The sequence below is a fragment of the Anabrus simplex genome, chromosome 1 (assembly GCF_040414725.1).
Source record: "Anabrus simplex isolate iqAnaSimp1 chromosome 1, ASM4041472v1, whole genome shotgun sequence".
Taxonomy (NCBI): Eukaryota; Metazoa; Arthropoda; class Insecta; order Orthoptera; family Tettigoniidae; genus Anabrus; species Anabrus simplex.
The window spans coordinates 43,562,782-43,583,203 of NC_090265.1; the positions used below are offsets into that span (position 1 = coordinate 43,562,782).

Genomic DNA, 20,422 nt, shown 5'->3' on the forward strand with positions numbered 1-20,422 from the left:
GATGAATATACAAAGACTCACAGGGGCGTGTAAAATATTTGCGAGACCAAAAGTGTGGCAGGTTAGTTTGAACGTGAAAATGTTGTCAATGGTCCATTTTGACATCAACGGTGTTGTGCACCATGAGAGTCAAACAGTGAACTGCTGGTATTGTCACAAAGTATGGAGATGTTTGAGAGAAAATGTCTGGAGGAAAAAATCAGACTTCTGTAGAAACAACTCCTGGAGCCTCCACCTTGACAACGTGCCAGCTCACGCATCACCATTGATTCATATTTGATGAACACAAATACACTTACGCTTTTCCCTCTACCCTACTAACTTGACCTAGCCCCAAATAGAAATTGCACGCAGAACAGCATGTGATCTCAAACTGCCAACCAGGACTGCTTCCATAAGTGGAATCAACAATGGAGCATTGTATTAATAGAGGGGAATATTTTGATGCAGATAAAGCTAACTCGACTGCAGGTAAGGCCTCTAAAGATTTATTTTACAAGTCTGGTCATTTCTTTGAACAGGCTTCGTACTTTATACTAAATTACACACCAAGCGCTAACGAAGTATACTCACCTTTTATTATTTTTATTATTTTTTTTAGAATTACTATTAGATTCTTGTTTACTAATGGATTCATTATTATTATTTTTACTATTTGCTTGTTTTTCTTTTTCTTCTTTCTTCTTTTCTCTTCTTCTTTTTTTCTTAGCTTTCCTTTTCTCTGCTTTCCTTTTCTCACGTTCCTCCTCAGCCACTAATTCCTCAGCATTTTTTGCAGCCATTGCAGAATTGTAAATATTCACAGGACGTTCATTACTAGTTCCTGTAACACACATCAAGACCAAGACAATAAGTACAAGTTCTGCAAACCTTGAAAATTGCTTCCTCCCACAAACTGTTTTAACAAATAACAGCAGAGGACTACACGGTGTTTATTAAGTATGCACCATTGCTGGGAAATCCTATACTGCTGTACAAATAGTGTATGCATTCATTTATTGATGAAGAAAGTATATAGTGATGTTACTTAGTTTTCATTACCTTCTATGTTCACCATTTATGTAAGTAAAGCAAATTTTAACCAAACTGTGAAAACTCAATATTTCAAATTTCCTTATTCAGTCTAGCTTGATTTCAGAGCATATATACTAAAGCTTGAACATCAAGAAAACCTTCCCAGTGTTAACTGTCTTCGACACTGTTATACGAGTTTTCATTTAATGTGTGATTCGTAATTTCAATCTTACTGCATTACGAGTTTAATTTTAATGTAGGCCAAATGACTCTGTATATCAACTAATTACAGAATACATTTTGACAATATATATAAACATACCTCAATTATTTACTTGATGCCGATGTCCATTATATATTTTTTTTTGCTAGGGGCTTTACGTCGCGCCGACACAGTTAGGTCTTATGGCGACGATGGAATAGGAAAGGCCTAGGAGTTGGAAGGAAGCAGCCGTGGCCTTAATTAAGGTACAGTCCCAGCATTTGCCTGGTGTGAAAATGGGAAACCATGGAAAACCATTTTCAGGGCTGCCGATAGTGGGATTCGAACCTACTATCTCCCGGATGCAAGATGTCCATTATATAACAATGGTAAGAAATAAGAATGAAAAGTAACAACTTCACAGAGTACTTTCAAAGCAAGGTACATAGAACAAATCAGCATTTGCCAAACACAGTACAACCTCTCTTTTACATCACATTTCAAGGGACTTCACAGAAAAAGTGTAAATTGGGGGAGATTATCAAGTTGCTTTACGCATAGATAATAAATTTCACATTAATTTGTATTGAAGAGCAATATAGTGTAAAATAAAAGCTAAAGGTTACCACCTATTCAATACCATTTGTTGTAACCTTAAAAAAAGTTACATATATTTGTTGAAACTAGTTTTGGTCTTACCAGAGACCATCATCAGTCAAAATCAAAGTTAAGGCAAGACATGAATATAGATAAAATATATGAAGCAAGCATGAAATTCAAGATAAGTAAAAATTTGAAAAACACTCCTCACAATCACATGTCCTGTGCAAGCTCTCAGGCTTCCTCCAATTTGAAGACTGCATCTCACAGAAGACCAGGTGAAACACTAAAATACCAGCACTTGAGGAATCTTCTATAAGTCTGTTCATAATTGTTTCAGCTGAGCTGATAGTGTTTATTGCTGCAGTTACCACTGCGCTGTAGGGCACACTTGTATTCATAACCATCTTCATAATCACTTTCCTCACTTATTCAATCAATCAATCAATCAATCAATCATTGATCTACAACTAAGGCTAACCCAGGTGGCAAATTTTTAATCAATTGTTTACCTAGCTCTTTTCTTAAATGATTTTAAAGAACTTCGAAATTTATCAAACATTTCCCTTGGTAAATTATTACAATTCCCAACTCCTCTTCCTATAACTAAATATTTGCTCCAATTAGTCCTCTTGGATTCTAACTTTACCTTCATATTATGAATTTCCTTCACTTTAAAAGCTCCTCTCAAGCTTATTCGTCTGCTAATAGCACAGCCAACTCGCTCAGTCAAGCTGCTTGTCTACTTACTCCCAAGTCTTCCCAGCATAAAGTTTGAAACATTTTTGTAACATGTTGGAAATCACTCAGAACAAATCGTGCTGTTTTCCTTTGATCTTTTCCAATTCTTGTATAAAATAAACCTGGAACCATACTTTAACTGGGGTCGTACCAGGGACTTACACACCCTCTCCTTTACATCCTTGCTACAAACTCTATATGCCCTTAAACCATATCAAGAGATCTGTACCATTTATTTACAATTCCATTAATGTGAAAACTCCAATGAAGATCTATCCTTATATTACCACCTAAGAAAGGAAGTGAACCTTTTCTTGATCCCAAGTTCCCATTCAGCACTAAGGAGCTCAGGTATCAAGAAAAGGTTTGCGTACTATACCTACAGTGATCCCCATATGATACTTTCAACCCATCATCACAAAGGACTTTTCCTCTTGGTGCAACTTACTACCAGTACCTGACTTTTCATCTCATTTACCATTGTCCACCTCAACTTTGTCAGGGCCTTTCTGCAATCTCACAATCCTCTTACTTATTTACTATTTTATACAATATATCAGCATTTGCATAAAACCTTATCTGCGACTTCAGTCCTCTATTCATATGATTTATATATATAAGAAAACATAAAGGTTGTATAATAGTGCCTTACAGCCCCCTCCACTACCTCCTTTCAACGTTACAGGATCAGATAATGCCTCATATACTCTTATGTTTTTGAGTTCAATTTTCTAGAAATGTAGCCACCCATTCAACCATTCTTTTGTCCAGTCCTATAGCCCTCATTCTCGTCAGCAGTCTCCCATGATCTACCCTATCAAAAGCCTTGGTTGGATACGACAATAGCGATACAGTCCATTTGACCTCCTGGATCTAAAATATCTGCTATATCTTGCTGAAATTCTATAAGTTGAGCATTATTGGAATTCCCTCTATGAAACTCAGCTGCCTTCTATCAAAGCAGTTAGTAATTCTGAAACTGCGTCAAATATAATTAGAATACTTTCCCAGAGCTTACATGCAAAACATGTCAAGGTGACTGGCCTGTAATTATCTGCTTTATGTTTAGCAAACCTCCCTTTGTACACTGGGGCTACTATAGCAACTTTCCATTCACTTTGTATAACTCCTTCATATAAACAGTAATCAAATAATTATTTAGATACGGCACTATATCCCAACCCATTGCATTTAGTATATCCCCAGAAATCTCATAAACCCAAGCTGCTTTTCTAGCTTTCAACTTTTGTATCTTTTCTAAATCTTTATTATAATAGGTAAATTTCAATACTTCATCAATATTAGTAACCTCTTCTATCAGGAAATTATTTTAATATACTACTATCATTACATACTGCTGACTAAATACTCCTCACATATACACTCCCACTGTTCATTAATGATTGCTGCAATGTCTTACCTGGAACCAGTTTCTGCCTTAAACAATACATACCCTTCCATTTTTTTCCTAAAATTCATGTAACACCAACTGTGTTTTCAATCATGTTATTCTTTGCCAAATTCAATTTCCTAGCAAGTTCTCTCTCTCCTTACTTCCACAACTATTCATAACTTCTATTTCTTTCTAACTTGCACCTCCTCCTTTTCTTTATTTCTCTGTTATAATATGGTGGATTTTTATCATTCCCCACCACCTTGAAAAGGTACATACCTGTTTTTTCACTGCTCAACAAATGTTTTAAACTCATCCCATAGATTGTTTACATTTTTTATTTACAATTTTCCAACAATCATAATTGCTTCCTAAAAACTCCTCCATGCCTCTCTTATCATCCACATGGTATTGCCTAACATGGGGCTCCACCAACACTGTTTCCATGGTGACAGCATCAATGCAGAAAAATCATCTACAGAACAATCGGTCTGCAACTTCTCCCAGGTAGAGACAAGCACATTCTCTTCTGCTTCATCATCTTCCACTACTTCCTTCTTCCCTAATGTTTCAGAAGCCAGCTTTCAGGAAACAACTGGAAACTGTGGATCCTTTACTTTACTTCCTTCAAGTACTGACACTTTGAAGGAGGTTGACTCCTTCCTGCCTCCATGAAACTCAATGCCCTCTGCATGATGCTCTTTTTATGATAGGACTTGAAGACCTGGATTATTCCCAAGTCCAAAGGCTGTAATTTGCTTGCTAATAATGTTATTTGCTTTACGTCCCACTAACTACTTTTACGGTCTTCGGAGACGCCGAGGTGCCGGAATTTAGTCCCGCAGGAGTTCTTTTACGTGCCAGTAAATCTACCGACACGAGGCTGTCGTATTTGAGCACCTTCAAATACCACCGGACTGAGCCAGGATCGAACCTGCCGATTTGGGGTTAGAAGGCCAGCGCCTTAACCGTCTGAGCCACTCAGCCCAGCTAATTTGCTTGTGCAGCTTGCTAGCAAGAATTCAAGCTGCACGTTCCTCAAATGTAAGTTCTTTGGATGAGCAGAATAGCAATCATGGAAGAGAAGAGTGTTCTTGTTCTGTGTTCCTACCTTTGAAACAAGAACATGCACTTGTCCCTCAAAAAGTTCAGATGTCATCCATGCTTATTGATTGGCATTATAACTAGTGGATATAGTCTACGTTTTTAAATTCAATGTCGCCTCAAACTTACCAACAGATGAAGCTTTTCAGAGCCACCAACATTTCTACCTAACATCACAGTAAGGCAAAGTTTACTATGTGTTACCCCAAGACACTTTTCCCCTCTGAAAGCCAAGGTTTAACTGGGAAGGATATATATATAAAAGTATTAGTTTCACTGATATTAAAAATATGATCAGGTGCTTACTGCTTTACTAGTTCCTTCAATTTACCCTCCTGCCAATCATAGTCACTTTCACCATTAACAGCAATGGACTCGCACAGGTTTGTATACCACAACAATCTGCTGATCTATCCTTTAGACACTAAAAAGTTCTCAATGCCGAGATTATTGGCCACTTAATGTGCTTTTTCATGCGACATCACATCACTGGAAGCACATGTAGTCTGGAACCAATTCTTCATTATTTTCTCCAGCTATCCATATTTGCTATATATTCCATACTTTCTTTTTCTTTTTACAGTTAGGCCCACTTTCATTCAGTGCTTCAAGTATGTCTATTTTTTTTTTTATCGTGTTCAGTATCAGAACTGATAATCCTAAGGTTCTTTTGAAAATTCACTGTGTGTTCTCGATGAGCTTCTAACAGTCCGAGGACTTGTAACTTCTTCTCCATTGTAAAAACATGTTCTTCCCCTCTTTTGGCCCATTTCTGGACAGGTAAAATATTGCTCACTTTTATCAGAAACAAGAACACAGTTTGCATGGCAATGCAGAGCATAAAACACTTTAGCAGGATAGACTGCAAGAACAAAAATACAGCGAAGATTCAAGCAACTGATAAACTGAAACTCAGTGATCACTGACCACTGCATGGCATACGGCTGCTACAGTTCGGTTCCGCTTCAGTTTTGATCGCCCACTTAGTATGGCCTGGTAAACACTTAATGTTACCAAAAGGGCCATTTAATTCATTCTGTGCTCCGAGTGTTTTTTAAATCACCATCTTCCTTTTATGTTCACTGATCTATGTGTAAATGGATGGAAATTCAAATTTTCTTATTGTAAAAGCAGGGAGTGGATTACATTGGGACATAGAAAAAAAGCTGTAAATTACACGAATGTAAAACTGGGGTTATACTGTGTTTTACAGGCACAGGACACAAACATGCATACATCAACATAAGTAAGAAATTCTCAACATCATCCTTCAGACATTCAGTCATAACACACTAGAATATATATCTTGCTCTATTCATATAAAAGGCCAAACATAATCCCATGGCCCTACAGCTCTGATGGACCTTGGCCTACCAAGCTACCGCTGCTCAGTCCCTAAAGCCTGTAGATTATGAAATGATGCATGCAACAAACCCTCTTGTTTGTCATTCTTGGCTTTCTAGATAAAGGCTGCTATCTCGTCATCAGAGAGCTCCTCAATTGTCACATCAGCTGAGCGGACCCCGAACCAGCCTTCAGATCCCAGTAAAAATCCCTTATCTAGCCTCCGAGAAGAGACATGCATGCAAGCCCTATATTATGGGGGCTGGCTTTGAAATATAGTCCATATATTTTAATTCTGGGTGGAGGGCTGGAACGGGGTTCACTTGTCCAGTCACAAAAGCAAATACAGTAGAGACAATACGTGACACCTCCAGATTTCGCCTTGTTAAAATGGGAGACAAGTCGCAAGTGGCGCTCCTAGTGGCGTGACCTGAAAATTCGCGCTAAATTCAAATATCAATGGAAATGTATATACGGAAATGGATGAATAAATTACGTCTAGAAAGAAAGTGTTAATAAGATATTAACTTCAAAGGTGCTAAAGCAATTCTGGATAAATGAATGAAGAATTATTTAACAGGTTATTATTTAAAGACTGAAATTAGACATACAATCAAGATTTGAAAGAGACTGCTGTGAAAGGGCTTGATCTTTCATTTATGCATTACATTTTTAGCTTTAGCATTCCTGCCTGAACGTTCACGGCTAGATTTGTCTTTTTCCTCATTTAAAAGCATTGTATCATCACATTAAAACACTTGTCAACAAAAATATTGACAAATTCCTTACACACGATTTAATGAATTAACATTTAAGAGCTGGACGATTTTCCTTTTAACTTGAAGCCTACTAATAGAAAGAAAATCTATAAATTTAGTCTCAAAAACATTCAAACTTTCCCTATAAGCAATACTTGCCATAATGCCATTACATTAGGGTAAAGCAAATTTGTAGATTTCTTAAATCACCCATATTTTCTTCAGTGCTCGACAACACATTACGGCATTCCAAATGGGGTAACTTGGAACACAACCAGCCACACACATATGCATATGTATTTTCCTGAATTAAATCAAATCCACAGATCACACCTACAACAACACATTGGTATTGAAGGTTAACTACTATAAAAATCTCTTTGTAACTGGAAGAATAAATATGCAAACACAATATTTACTTACATTTTCTTGTCACGAGGGAAACAGAAGAAAGACTGTGAATCCTTCTGCACTTCATAGTTATTGCAGCCAAACACAGCACATATCTTTCCACTGATAGTGAGAGGAGATATAAAGGAATGACACATGCTACTATTTACTTATGTCAACTTAATGCAAACGCGTAAATAACGCCAAAAACTTCACAAACAAATACACGTGCTCTTATGACAGAATCAGTAACTCTCAGGTCACTCCGCTAGATAGAGCTCTAATCGCTGTCTCTTGATATCTCGCAGAGTGTCGTGTATTGTCTCTACTGTATTTGACAAAAGCCAAGCATATTGCTGAGGTTGTTGCCACGCTGACCACATAACACTGTAATTAATGCAAGCCAACTGGCTGGGCAGCAGTTGTCTTGACAGCCCAAAGGTGTTAATGGCCTATATGTGCCACAAGTTCGTCTTGTTTATTTCAGGCAGTAACATTCTCAACGAACAGACACAATTGAAATACATGCATTAAACAAAAAAGTTTTTTAATGTTACTGATAGCAGGCACATGACAGCAAGATGTGTTGTTGTCCCAGGAGTCAGTTGTTGAAGAAAGCCAAATATAGTCACTCAACAGTACACCAATAAAGTAACTTGTTTACAGAAAAAATGAAGTAGTTATTTTTTCACCATTAATATAATTATTTAATTTGTGAAACTTACCCGTTACTGCTTACAGCTGGAGTAATAATATTTACAGCCAGGCTATGAGCTAATTTAGAATATTTTATAATGCCTTTTAAGCTGAGTTACATACATAAGCCTCTGGAGTTGAATTATTTGTTTTCCATACAAATTTGTAGATATTATCAGATCAAAAATAAACCATTGCAAACAAATCTCTGAACCGATAACTAATTCAAGAAACGAATGTAGTTTCTATATTTTCTTGAAGTTACTCAAACAACAACAACAACTGAAGTTATTTTTTAAAATTTCATTAGAGGTTTATTGGTACAAGTAACAAATCAGTCCATGAACAGTGTATGATCTAGGTCTCTCTTTCTTCACCTTGTACAAAGCAGGGAGGGATATGTTAGTCATTTTAACTACCTTGAAATGTACACTAGGAATGTCACCTGCAGCATAAACCTTATCACCAAATACTGAAACCAAAACTTCATTGTTCTCTTCAATGTAGTTCTCGCAACCATCACATAGAATGAATGCCGTGATTTTTTGTTGTTGCCATTCTTGACAAACTGAACTCTTACACACTTGCAGATAGAGTTTGGCTGCTTGGCTTCAACAGCTACTTTCTGAAGTACAAATCCCAAGTTCAACAAGTGAATTTCCTGTTTTTGCGATTCACATATCATTTTCTCAGTTGGTGGATATTCGAACTGTCTTTCTGCTGCCCTTTTACCATGAAGTTTTGCATATTCTACAACTTTTAATTTAAATGCTATGTTGTAAGAAAACCCTTTCTGTGCAAATGAAATTATGTACAGTAAATTGTCACTACTGGAACTTGCTACTGATTACAAAGATTTTTCTTCTACCTTTCCTTGAAGGTTATATACTGTATAATGGCAGTCAAGGTACCAGCTCTTTGTGTTTACCTGGTAAGATAAGGAGACCGGCAGAGGAGGGCTTGTGAGCCATCTAGATAGAGCTCCCTGGCAACTCGCTTTCCTGTCGGACAAATGCAAGTATACCACAGCCACTGTTTCTTAACTGTGATAATAAAAGAGGTCAATTGCTGAGAGTTTTTTGTTGCTATTTGCTTTACGTTGCACCAACGCAGTTAGGTCTTATGGCGACTATGGGATAGGAAATGCCTAGGAATCTGAAGGGAGCAGGCGTGGCCTTTATTAAGGTATAGCCCCAGCATTTTCCTGGTGTGAAAATGGGAAATGATGGAAAACCATCTTCAGGGCTGCCAACAGTGGGATTTGAACCCACTATCTCCCGGATGCAAGCTCACAGCTGCGCGTCCCTAACCGCACGGCCAACTCGCCTGGTACTGCTGAGAGTACTGTAAGACATATTTTGAGCATTGGTGTAGCAAATCACATATAATCAGTGCCTAAATATGATAGACCTTTGGACCATAACATGCAGCCATATTTCAGGCAATATATTTTCTAACAAAAAGTGTGTTTTATGGTCCAAAAAATACGGTATATACAAAGACAGTATGAATAAGAACAGCAGTGTTCAAAATGTGTCATAAGTTTATGGCTTTTCAGCTAGTAAACACTGTATTTTCAAACATAGTTAGGAATCCTTCATTATTTTGGCCATGGAGAAAAAACAGACATCACTGTTCACTGAACTCATAATGATTAGATAAGACAGAATTCACGACTTCAAAATTAATACAAAATATCTCTCCATTCTAGCTGATAACAAATGGGCATAACTCGTAACCGATCAACCGTAGGACGTTTTGTGTTATTTTGCAGTGCACTATCCATGTCCCACATTTCCTACATTTCTGTAACACACTTAATCAAGTAGAGAAAATCATATACCTGCAGTAGGGGGAAAAAACATAATAAAATCAATTTTGCTTTTTATAATAGACCTAGAGATGTACCGACAATCAACATCCAATATATCTGACAAAACTTTGTGTCAAGACAACGGTAAACACAGTGAACATAAGCTGGCATCTAGAAACACAGAACCTTCTGAACAATACTCAAATCTACTTTTGTGTCAAAAGGCAACAAAATGGTTAAATTTTACATATGGTAAAGAAACTGAGGGATCTTTTAGATAAAAGATAAGCCATTTAAATTGTGTTTGATCATTTGAAATTTGGTCTATATTCAAAATTAACAGATAAAATATGAATAAAAAGGTTCAAACAGAAAATAAGTAACTTCATAAATCAAGATTCTGTGCTACCAGATTTGGGGATACAACATTCATGTACAAACAACAGCGAAGAGGGTTACCTCCAAGTTCCATTATCAGTCCCACTCTTTTTTAATGTTATGATCAATGACATATCATCTCATCTAGCCAAGGTTAAGGATAGTCAGAGTGCATATGCTGATGACTTGGACACATGGATGTCTATTGCAAGAACTCACCAGAAGCAGCTATCAAAAAAATGAATTCCTTTAGTAAAAATGGTGCAAGGAAAAGTACATAAACATAAGAGTAACAAAACCATTTCATCAAGTTTTCATACTGCCATTTAATAATTTAATTATGAGCATGCTTAAGGATGAGAAATCTTCCAAGGCATGATAACCAAAAACACTAATAAATTATGCCAGACTAGAAATTAACATGGGATGCTAATGCCCAACAAATTGCTGAAAAGGTAAAAAAAATTATAAGGTTTAAATGAGGTTGATACTGTACATAAAAGTGCAAATATTAAACAATGGATGTGAGCTTAATAATCAAGGGCATGAAACAACAGGTCTTACCATGCGGATTCCGACCAAAAATAATACAACAGAATAACAAAATTAAAAGATAAGCACTGATAAAAAAATTAGAATTTTAGTATAACAATTATGTTTAAAATGCCATTTAATTTTTTTCACTCTGGCTTATTACAACTCTCCATGTTTCTGGTTGTTAAATTGCCTCTCTTACTACTACAAAGTTTCTTCTTTTAGCACAGATGGTTTCATTATACTTATGACATTCTTCATCAATTTGTGGTACTTTGTTATAATATCTGGCCTGGCATTGTAGTGTACGTCTGGTGTTTATCTCAGTGAGGCAATATTATTAATATGTATTATTATTAACCATAAAATTATCCTGACATCATGAACATAATGTGCATGTTCTTGAACGTGTACATAAAATAGTATAATATTGATGCCATGTTAAAATAGTTTCTTGTGATGAGTTCAAGAAAGGTGGACTTATGTTGAATGACGCAAGCTGAACTTAGTTGTGTTGTTGGTTAAATTAATTTGCATAGCCAGTCATGTTGTTTTATATTTGTGTAATTCCACACACGTAAGGACATTTTAACCTGTGTAATAACTGGACTTCTGGTTCACATCATGTTCATGTTGAGCTATTATAAGATTCAAGATTGATACAACGCTAATACGCCGCTTCACAAGATTCACAGAGTTTTTATTCACTAATTTTAATGTGTCCTTACCATATTTCAAATGATTTTATGTGCAACTGTAGATCACCCACAAGAGGACGAAACATGTATCACCAATATAGTTTAATGTAGTCTTATTAAGAAAGACGATCACAGTATTGTAAAGGTGGAATTATGAATTTAAATTTTTACAAATTGATACTTTTTGACAATATGGGTTCAAATATGAAATTTATCAGTGCAATATTCTGAATATATCATTTTCCAATATTTCCATGTTGCCCTGGACATTTATGGAACTGAAGGAGTCTAAATATTAGAATGTTTGTTATACTGAGTTGTCTCGTATAGAATAAAGTCTACCTAGTTGCAAAATTCTCTGCTCTATGTACATAGTCTTACCATAAATACTGTCCCAAACGTTTAAGTAAATTGACACAAAATGGCTAGAGACATTTTAATATCCTAATAACAAGTATTACACAGATGCATTATGAACCATAACCACAAATAATTACACAACCCAGCATTTTCAAACTTTTTTCTTGCGGCAAGAGGTGTGATAGGTGATCTTAACTAATTTTGGGTCGCTGAACACAAATCCATTTCTACGTATCACGTCACGTTTCCTCGCAATAGGTATATCAAATTAAGAGATAGACCTGAATATTTCATTTAAAAAGTACTGAAAAATGTTGATAATTTTGGAAATATTTATATTTCTTTGTATGAAATAGTTGAATATTGTCTTGAATTATTATATACAATGAATAATTATTGAGTATAAAATTACAATGAAATATTTAGCATTTATTGTAATATAATACTGATTTACACAAAAACACAAACAAACAACTCTGAGGCAATGAAGGCATTTTATTTTGACAATTAAACGTGATTTACAAGCAAACAATGTAACTTATAATCAGTATCTTTTATGAATTCATAAATGTGAACAAAATTAACAGTCCTAGATGCCCGCTTGGAATGAACGCTTGGCTCCCCAGCATCTGACTGCATCAAGTTTGTCTTCTCTTTTCAAACACCAACAGTAGTCGGCCATCATTGGTTCATCCCACCTCCCCTGGTATCTTCTTCCTGCCTCCTTGATGTCCTGATGGAACCCCTCTCCCATCTCTTCATTAACAGCCCCAAGATTTTCCAGAAATTGATCAAGATGAGAATGAAGGAAGTGCAGTTTCAGACTCATTCTACGCAACTCTTTCATATCATCCAACATTGTTTTCACTATTGTTTCGTATTGTTCATCCTTTACATTTCCTAGGAACTTCATTATGACATCTCTTATTGAATTCCATGCATCAAGTTCCACGACATTCATCGTCTGTTCAAAGTTTCTGTCACCGGGCGAGTTGGCCGTGCGCGTAGAGGCGCGCGGCTGTGAGCTTGCATCCGGGAGATAGTAGGTTCGAATCCCACTATCGGCAGCCCTGAAAATGGTTTTCCGTGGTTTCCCATTTTCACACCAGGCAAATGCTGGGGCTGTACCTTAATTAAGGCCACGGCCGCTTCCTTCCAACTCCTAGGCCTTTCCTATCCCATCGTCGCCATAAGACCTATCTGTGTCGGCGCGACGTAAAGCCCCTAGCAAAAAAAAAAAAAAGTTTCTGTCTTTCAGAAGCTTTCTAATTTGTGGTCCATTAAAAATGCCTTCCTTGACTTTTGCATCAGAAAAATGTGGAAATTTGCTTGCATTGTACTTGAAACAGGGGCTAATTTTGTCCAAGGCCTTAACAAACTGCTTCATGATTCCCCAGTTTGATGTGTAGCGGTGGCAAAATAATTTTTTGTGGGTCAACTAATGAAGCATTTGTAACATTTTTCACACTAAGTGTCAAAACTTGTCTCTTAGTCCAGGAAGGTGTAGACCAGTGTTTGTTCCTAGCTCTGCTGTTCCATTCACATAAATAACAAGGGAATTTAGTGTAGCCTGCTTGTTGTCCTAATACAATACCACACACCTTCAAGTCACTACACACATCCCACCGGTGCTCACGATACTTGATTTTATCTAAAACAGTTTGCATTGTGATATATTGAAATTTTCATTTAGTGAAACCAAATGTACCACAGGAATCGAAGCTAGAATGTTTCCGTTACGAAGTAGTACAGCCTTTAAGCTTCTCTTGTAGGAATCCACAAACAGCAGATTCGCTGTTATCACAAAGCAGCACTGTGCCGCAATGACATATTTTCAAACAGTAAATGGCAAATAACACGAAAACTAGATGTGATACAATAGAACCAATGACATTTCTGAAATCAGGAGACCTTATTTAGTTAAAATCACATCAGATGCTATGCCGCAAAAATCATGCTGGGTAGTGTTATTCAAAATGGCCATTATTTGCACGCACACAGGCCTTAAGTCTTTGTGGCCACTCATCAATGGCATTACGCAACACATCAACTGGAAATTCTGCAACTGCCTTCCGAAGAGACTGCTTTAAGCTTTCAATATTGGAATGTCTTTTCTTGCAAGCAATCTCCTAAAGCTTGGATCACAATTTGTAGTACAAAGGGTTTAAATCAGGACTTGCAGACGGCCAATCTGAAGTGGAAATGAAATCAGGAACATTTGCCTCCAACCACTGCTGGGTTGCCCGTGCCTTGTGCGCTGGGGCTGAGTCCTGCTGGAAGCTCCAGTTCCGTCCATGGAAGAGAGTGTTGTTGAGATTCTTGACCAGTCCCTCAAGCACTGTCTCCTGGTACACTTTAGCTGAAGTTTTGACTCCCTTTTCACAGAAATGGAGTTCCGTTGTGCCCTCGAAGCTCATACTCCACCACACCATAACTGATGAGGGATGATGACCCCTCTGGATCCTTGGAGCCTTCTCACCAGCTTCTCTAGAGGAATGGGCATATACCATGTCGTTCAGGGCGTTGAAAATCTCCTCAGCACTGAAAATATTTCCATCCGTAAACAGCATTCGACGATGACCATTAGCCGCGTAACGCTTAAGTAAGCGCTTTGATTTTAGGAGCCTCTGACGCTTCAGTTCATTTGTCAGGAGATGTCTTTTGTGTCATTTGTAAGCATGGAGTCCCAGGTCAATGCTTAACGTGCGAGACATAGACATTTTTTATATCTGTAACTCACGAGCCATCACTGACTGTCTCCTTACCAGATTTCGTCGCACACGAGCCGCCACTGCTTTGATGACAATGTTGAATAAAGATAAAGGGTTTCCACCTGTTCAATACATTGACATTGAAATTCTTAATATTAAACTGCTTTGATGAGTTCTGGCGTTCGTACTGCGCGTGGTCTTCCTTGCTGCAGGCGATCTCTCACAGTTCCAACCTCAACAAATCGATTTATAGTGCGGCAAACAAATTTCTTACTAATTTTCAGCTTGTGGAGGTTTTTGAAAATCTCCCCTGGTGATTGCCCTACCTTGTGTAACACTATCACAGCCACATGATTCTCATACTCCCTCCATTCCATCTTGAAAACTTCAAACTGACAACTGTACACTTCTGCAGCTCAACCAACAATGACTCACGCCTCACGATACTGGTTTTGTAGCCGCTCCCTCGTTCGGGCGGAAGTACAGCCACCCTCAAAAGTTGAGACAGTATTTATGGTAAAACTGGGTATATATATTGAAGTTAATAACTGGTCAAGTTGATAACTGGTAGTTAGGTTCTATGTACAACTGTAGTTTATGATCACAAATTAAGTGTTAGCATTTTTTATTCTGATAGGGGCAGATTTATTCTTTGGGTGAAGTGGTGTTAAGTTTAATAATGTTGTTTTTTATTTTACTTTTAACTACTTTTGACAGTTTTTGGAAATGCAGAAGTGCTAGAATTTTGTCCCGTATGAGTTCTTCCACATGCCAGTAAATCTACCAACATGAAGCTGACGTATTTGAGTACCTTCAAATACCACAGGACTGAGCCAGGATCGAACCTGCCAAGTTGGGGTCAGAAGACCAGCGCTTCAACCGTCTGAGTCACTCAGCCGGCAGCGTTGAGTCTGATGAATCTCTCAATGCCTAATGCTCAATAATAAAGCAAGATAACACATTACTAAAACCATCAAGACTCTTGATTATCCATGACCAACTGTCAACAGTGGTAAAACAGTCATTTCATTTTTTTCTATCTGATTAATGTTATTACTGTAATAAAGTACTTAAAATACATAGACAGATAATCTGCACCATGTTCTTTTCATGGGTTGTACAACTGAATTGCAATTCTTAAAAGGTCTGGATACCACATTGTAAATGGAGTAACAATAACACTGAATAAAATCCTTGAAACCTTCAGTGTGTATAACTCAACAGCATTTGGAAATGAGTATCCTGCATTCTTGATAATCTATGAGGGAGCAAAACATTTATATTCAGTAGAATTGTTTGTCCATGCCATTGTTTCTTTATACAGCCGGATTTGTTATGTTAGATAACTCAATCAAGCAACTTAAACAGTTTTAAAACAGTTATACAAGCTGTATTACAGTAGTGCAAATGTGTTCCTTGTTAATCCGGGAAGGACAAAATTTTTTTTTTCATCTTAAGTGTTTCATTTCATCAAGTCTGAATATATTAATTGAAGAAAAGCCAAAAAAAGCTATTTTCATGTTAACTGGCCCTATGGGTTGTGAATAATAGCCTGGAACTATATAGTACTGCAGTCACTTACGAGAGCAAATTTTGCAAAGTTTGGTGATATAATTAAGTTATAAAATAAATTAATGTGCCCAGTGCAGACTTTTATCTGGATGAGAAATAACCTGAAAATGTATTTGCAGAAAAATATAGCACGTAAAATTAAAAAGAAAGTATATTAAATGGTCACCAGTCAGTGTGGAGGTCAACACCGACCCAACCAGATCTATACAAGCACAAGGCTGGAGGAAAGGGGAAATCCTGACTATATTTGTATTCTCCATGAAGAAATTTTACTGACTTTAAAACTTCACTCCGTTTCCAGAAGCATGACATATTGCACCCGTCCACCTCCCGAGTCCCAGACTAGCATTTATCTCAGGGGTGTCGGTTCATTATTTAAATCATCAAATATAAATATAACGGCATAATAGAACACGGGGATGAACGGAGCAACTTAAAATTAAAAGGGGGAAGGCTCGATTGTAACTTGAATTTAAGGACTCCATGATAGGACTAGGAAGTGACTGTTACTTTAAAAAGGGCATCATCTAACTACAATAAAAAGGTTATGAGAGTGGTTTCCTTTGAAATAATTTGCCAGAAGGAGCGGTTTATTACGCCATTTGACGTATAAAACTTTGATACACGTGGCAACAATATTTGAATTTACACACATGTTACATATATAAATCACTTGCCATACCGCAAGTGGTATCAATATCTTGCTGCGTTGCTTCTGAAATAAAATGACATTTTGGAGGTATAATTTACGGATCGATTCCATTTGAATCGAACCGTTACTCAAGGATATAGCTTCCTTCTATCGGGAGCCCGAGCATAACCCATGTTACGGTCGGCTTCCCGATTTAACTAAGATGATGTACTCCGGCTATGTACATTTTTCCGAGACCGGTACTCGGATTGGGTAATGTTTCTCGTGAAGTGCGAAAACTGGATTCCACGGACAGTTCCTATCTTACGATATCCAGCTGATGCCATACCAATGAATTAGCATATACATATTATTTACATGTGATCTGAATTGTTTCCAGTTAGCCTCAGTAGACTACTGCCACAGATGAGATAACGAGAAGCGGTGGGAAATACCGTGGCCATGGCCCCCCCTCGCATCGCGAGCGAAGTAAACAAACACGCAAGTATGTAACATCGTCCCATACGGAGACCGTACAATAAAGAGGTACCAAAATGATTCTAATATTATCACTCTCATTGTTCAAACATACGAATAGAGGGACGTTGTCACCAAATAATTTAATCCACAAAATTATCATCCTCGAAATTATTATTATTATTATTATTATTATTATTATTATTATTCAACGGTTCCTGGCACTGTCACGTTTGATTAATATCATCATTATATGCGGGATGCAAACACAAATGGTTATTACTGTTATTATTATTATATCCCTCTCGTGATTATTATTATTATTAATGAATAGGTGACTCAAGATATTATTATTATTCACGTCACTTAAAAAGGTTATGATTATTAATGGACCGGTCACTTACGCCAAAACATATATATTAAGATATCGGTGCAATTACAAATTAATTCACCGATCAACCAACGACATCATTACAGTTATTATTATGACAATTATTATTAATCTGACCGCGATGATTTAACATTGTCCTTACATTGTTATTATTATTATCGGTTGCATATTCTCAATTAGATTCCCGTTTAACATCGTTATCAACGCTCAATTAATTAAGGCGGTCCAATCCTTTATCTGCAATATTTATTATTATTATTATCACGACATCATGATTGTCCTCACTCGTTATTACAATGAATACAATATACGACCATTTCTGTGGAATCTGAACTCTCATTATCCTTAGATCCCTTGTATCTCAACGAATAACTGTGCAGTCTATTTATTTCGTACATGCTGTCACGGGTTCGAATTCTACCCGCTGCGTAACTCAGTATTTCTCTGTGACACTGCCCGTACATTTTACACTCATATCAATATCCTAAGTGTCTCTCGTACGGAATTTATTTTCCTCTCTATCTCAATATTCCTCGATTCATTTATTTATTCCTCACAGAATTATCAACTGACTTATTTATTCATTTCGGACATCGTACGACCTTTTATTATCTGACTGCAAATTCTTTCACATTTTCTCTCATTTGGATCTATGCCTTAGTTCATTCTCCACAAATAATCGTAACATCTTGAAATTATATTTACCAAAATTTGACAATCTTGGTCTCGTAATATTAGCACTACATGTTCCGGCTAATGAATCGCAACTTCAAAACGCGACATTTATACGTAAAAAAATATTGGACCGTAATTTAAACCACACGTTCATTAACATGTACGGATTATTAACACCGATCTACATTTTAATATTATTAATCGATCAAATTAAATTATCACGCACTTTAATTCCAAATTAAAACGACCTCCCGTCATTAAATGATTCCCAATAAACTCAGCACTTGATCACATGAATTACATGAATTATTATTATCTCCAAATCGTATTAAAAAAAATATCTTCACAAAAAAAATAGTTATATTATTTATTTATTATTATTATTATTAAAAAAAATAATATTTTCGCCTGTAACTCGGTAGTCCACTCGTAATATGTTTAACGCATAACCCCTTGTACAAAGTCGATTTATTCTGGCACTAAACACTCCAGATATGATTTACTTGGAAATTATTATATTAATCGCATCTCACAAATTTAACAACTTCACTTTGAAAATATGACCATATTAATTTCAACAAAACACTCTTGGTATGGCGAAGCTGGATTTTCCTTCCATGTCATTAAATGGCTCGTTAAAATTGACAAAACATAAAAGCACATATCGGGTCTTATTTAACTAGCATAATCAAAATCAAATGTAAAGAAAATTATCGACTACAAAGAAACTATGAATGCATGCATGACTTAACGTACTACACTATATATACAAATTTACATCTCCAACAAACTGAATACATAAAAGACCCGATTATTTACATTATTATGATTTACTACTGTCCGTGCTACAAATTTAGGATGGGGTCGTTAAGCGACCCATCTTGTTACAGAAGGTAACCAAGTATAATCAAATTATTCCCATTTTTCCCATCACGATAACATTTCCCAAATATATTTTACAGTTTAGTACTCATCTTAGTTATCGGTATTCCATTGCAGCTTTGCAGACGAGAGGCTTCATCCAGCCCCTCTCTGCGTTTTACTCCTCCATCCTTGATGGCGTAGTTTCACAAAAGATTTCCTGGCACATTATTATTTTACACTCATATCTTGATTACCACAAACCTTCACCATTTACTACGTTAACACTGTATACTTTAATTTGGATACAACAAATTTCTATCCTAGACCCAAGAATTTAATATATTTACACTATTTAATCTTCGTCCACCTACCGCACAATGGACCTGGACACGTACGACGAGGTGTCAACTATTTCGCCCGTCGCGATACGCCCGATTTATACGGCATTCTTGACGTGTTCATTACATCGGTTCGGTATAGCTAAGTACAGGCTACTACTTCCTTAAAGTACTGTTCGTCACACAGTCTATTATGTACGTACTTATGGTGATATATTTTATACTACTCTCTTGCAGGATAATTACTTTACGTCACTGATTATTCATAAATAAAAAACACTATCCTACGTTAACTATTTCCAGATTTAACATGTTGCTTGAGCGCGATCACACTTTACAAACACTGGCGGGTGCTCGCGCCATTAAATGACTGTACGTCCGTAGAATTCTAAGTTACCGGCGACCAACAGTTCAGCTCCCGATATTCAATTCACGTGTGCTGGCGACCGTCAATTCAGCTCCAACGATTCAAGACAAGTGTGCTGGCGAGCGTCAATTCAGCTCCAACGATTCAAGACAAGTGGCTGGCGACCGTCAATTCAGCTCCGTATATATGGATGAAGCCTTTTTCCCGCGGATTTGTTGACGTCATGCCCCTTAGGGAGGGGGTGGATTTTTAATATCGGTACTTGCACTCCGAATTGGAAGTTAAAATTTACATCAAATTAATCCACTCCGCTAGCATATCTGCTGGATAAAATATGAACTCCAGGTGATCACAGATTTAGGAGATATGGA

The 20,422-nt window shown here is 36.8% G+C and overlaps 1 protein-coding gene across 3 annotated transcripts in view; it reads right to left on the minus strand.

Moving 5' to 3' along the window:
• Positions 1-20,422, minus strand: part of LOC136884004 (RNA polymerase II-associated protein 3) — a 212,629-nt gene that overhangs the window by 125,400 nt on the left and 66,807 nt on the right. For 2 of the 3 annotated variants that reach the window (XM_067156014.2, XM_067156027.2), the window contains one exon: positions 574-823. In XM_067156014.2, coding sequence (XP_067012115.2) covers positions 574-823 — 250 coding nt within the window. Of the gene's footprint in view, positions 1-573; positions 824-10,514; positions 10,662-20,422 lie in introns of all 3 variants that reach the window. The other variant, XM_067156018.2, reaches the window with a different exon arrangement.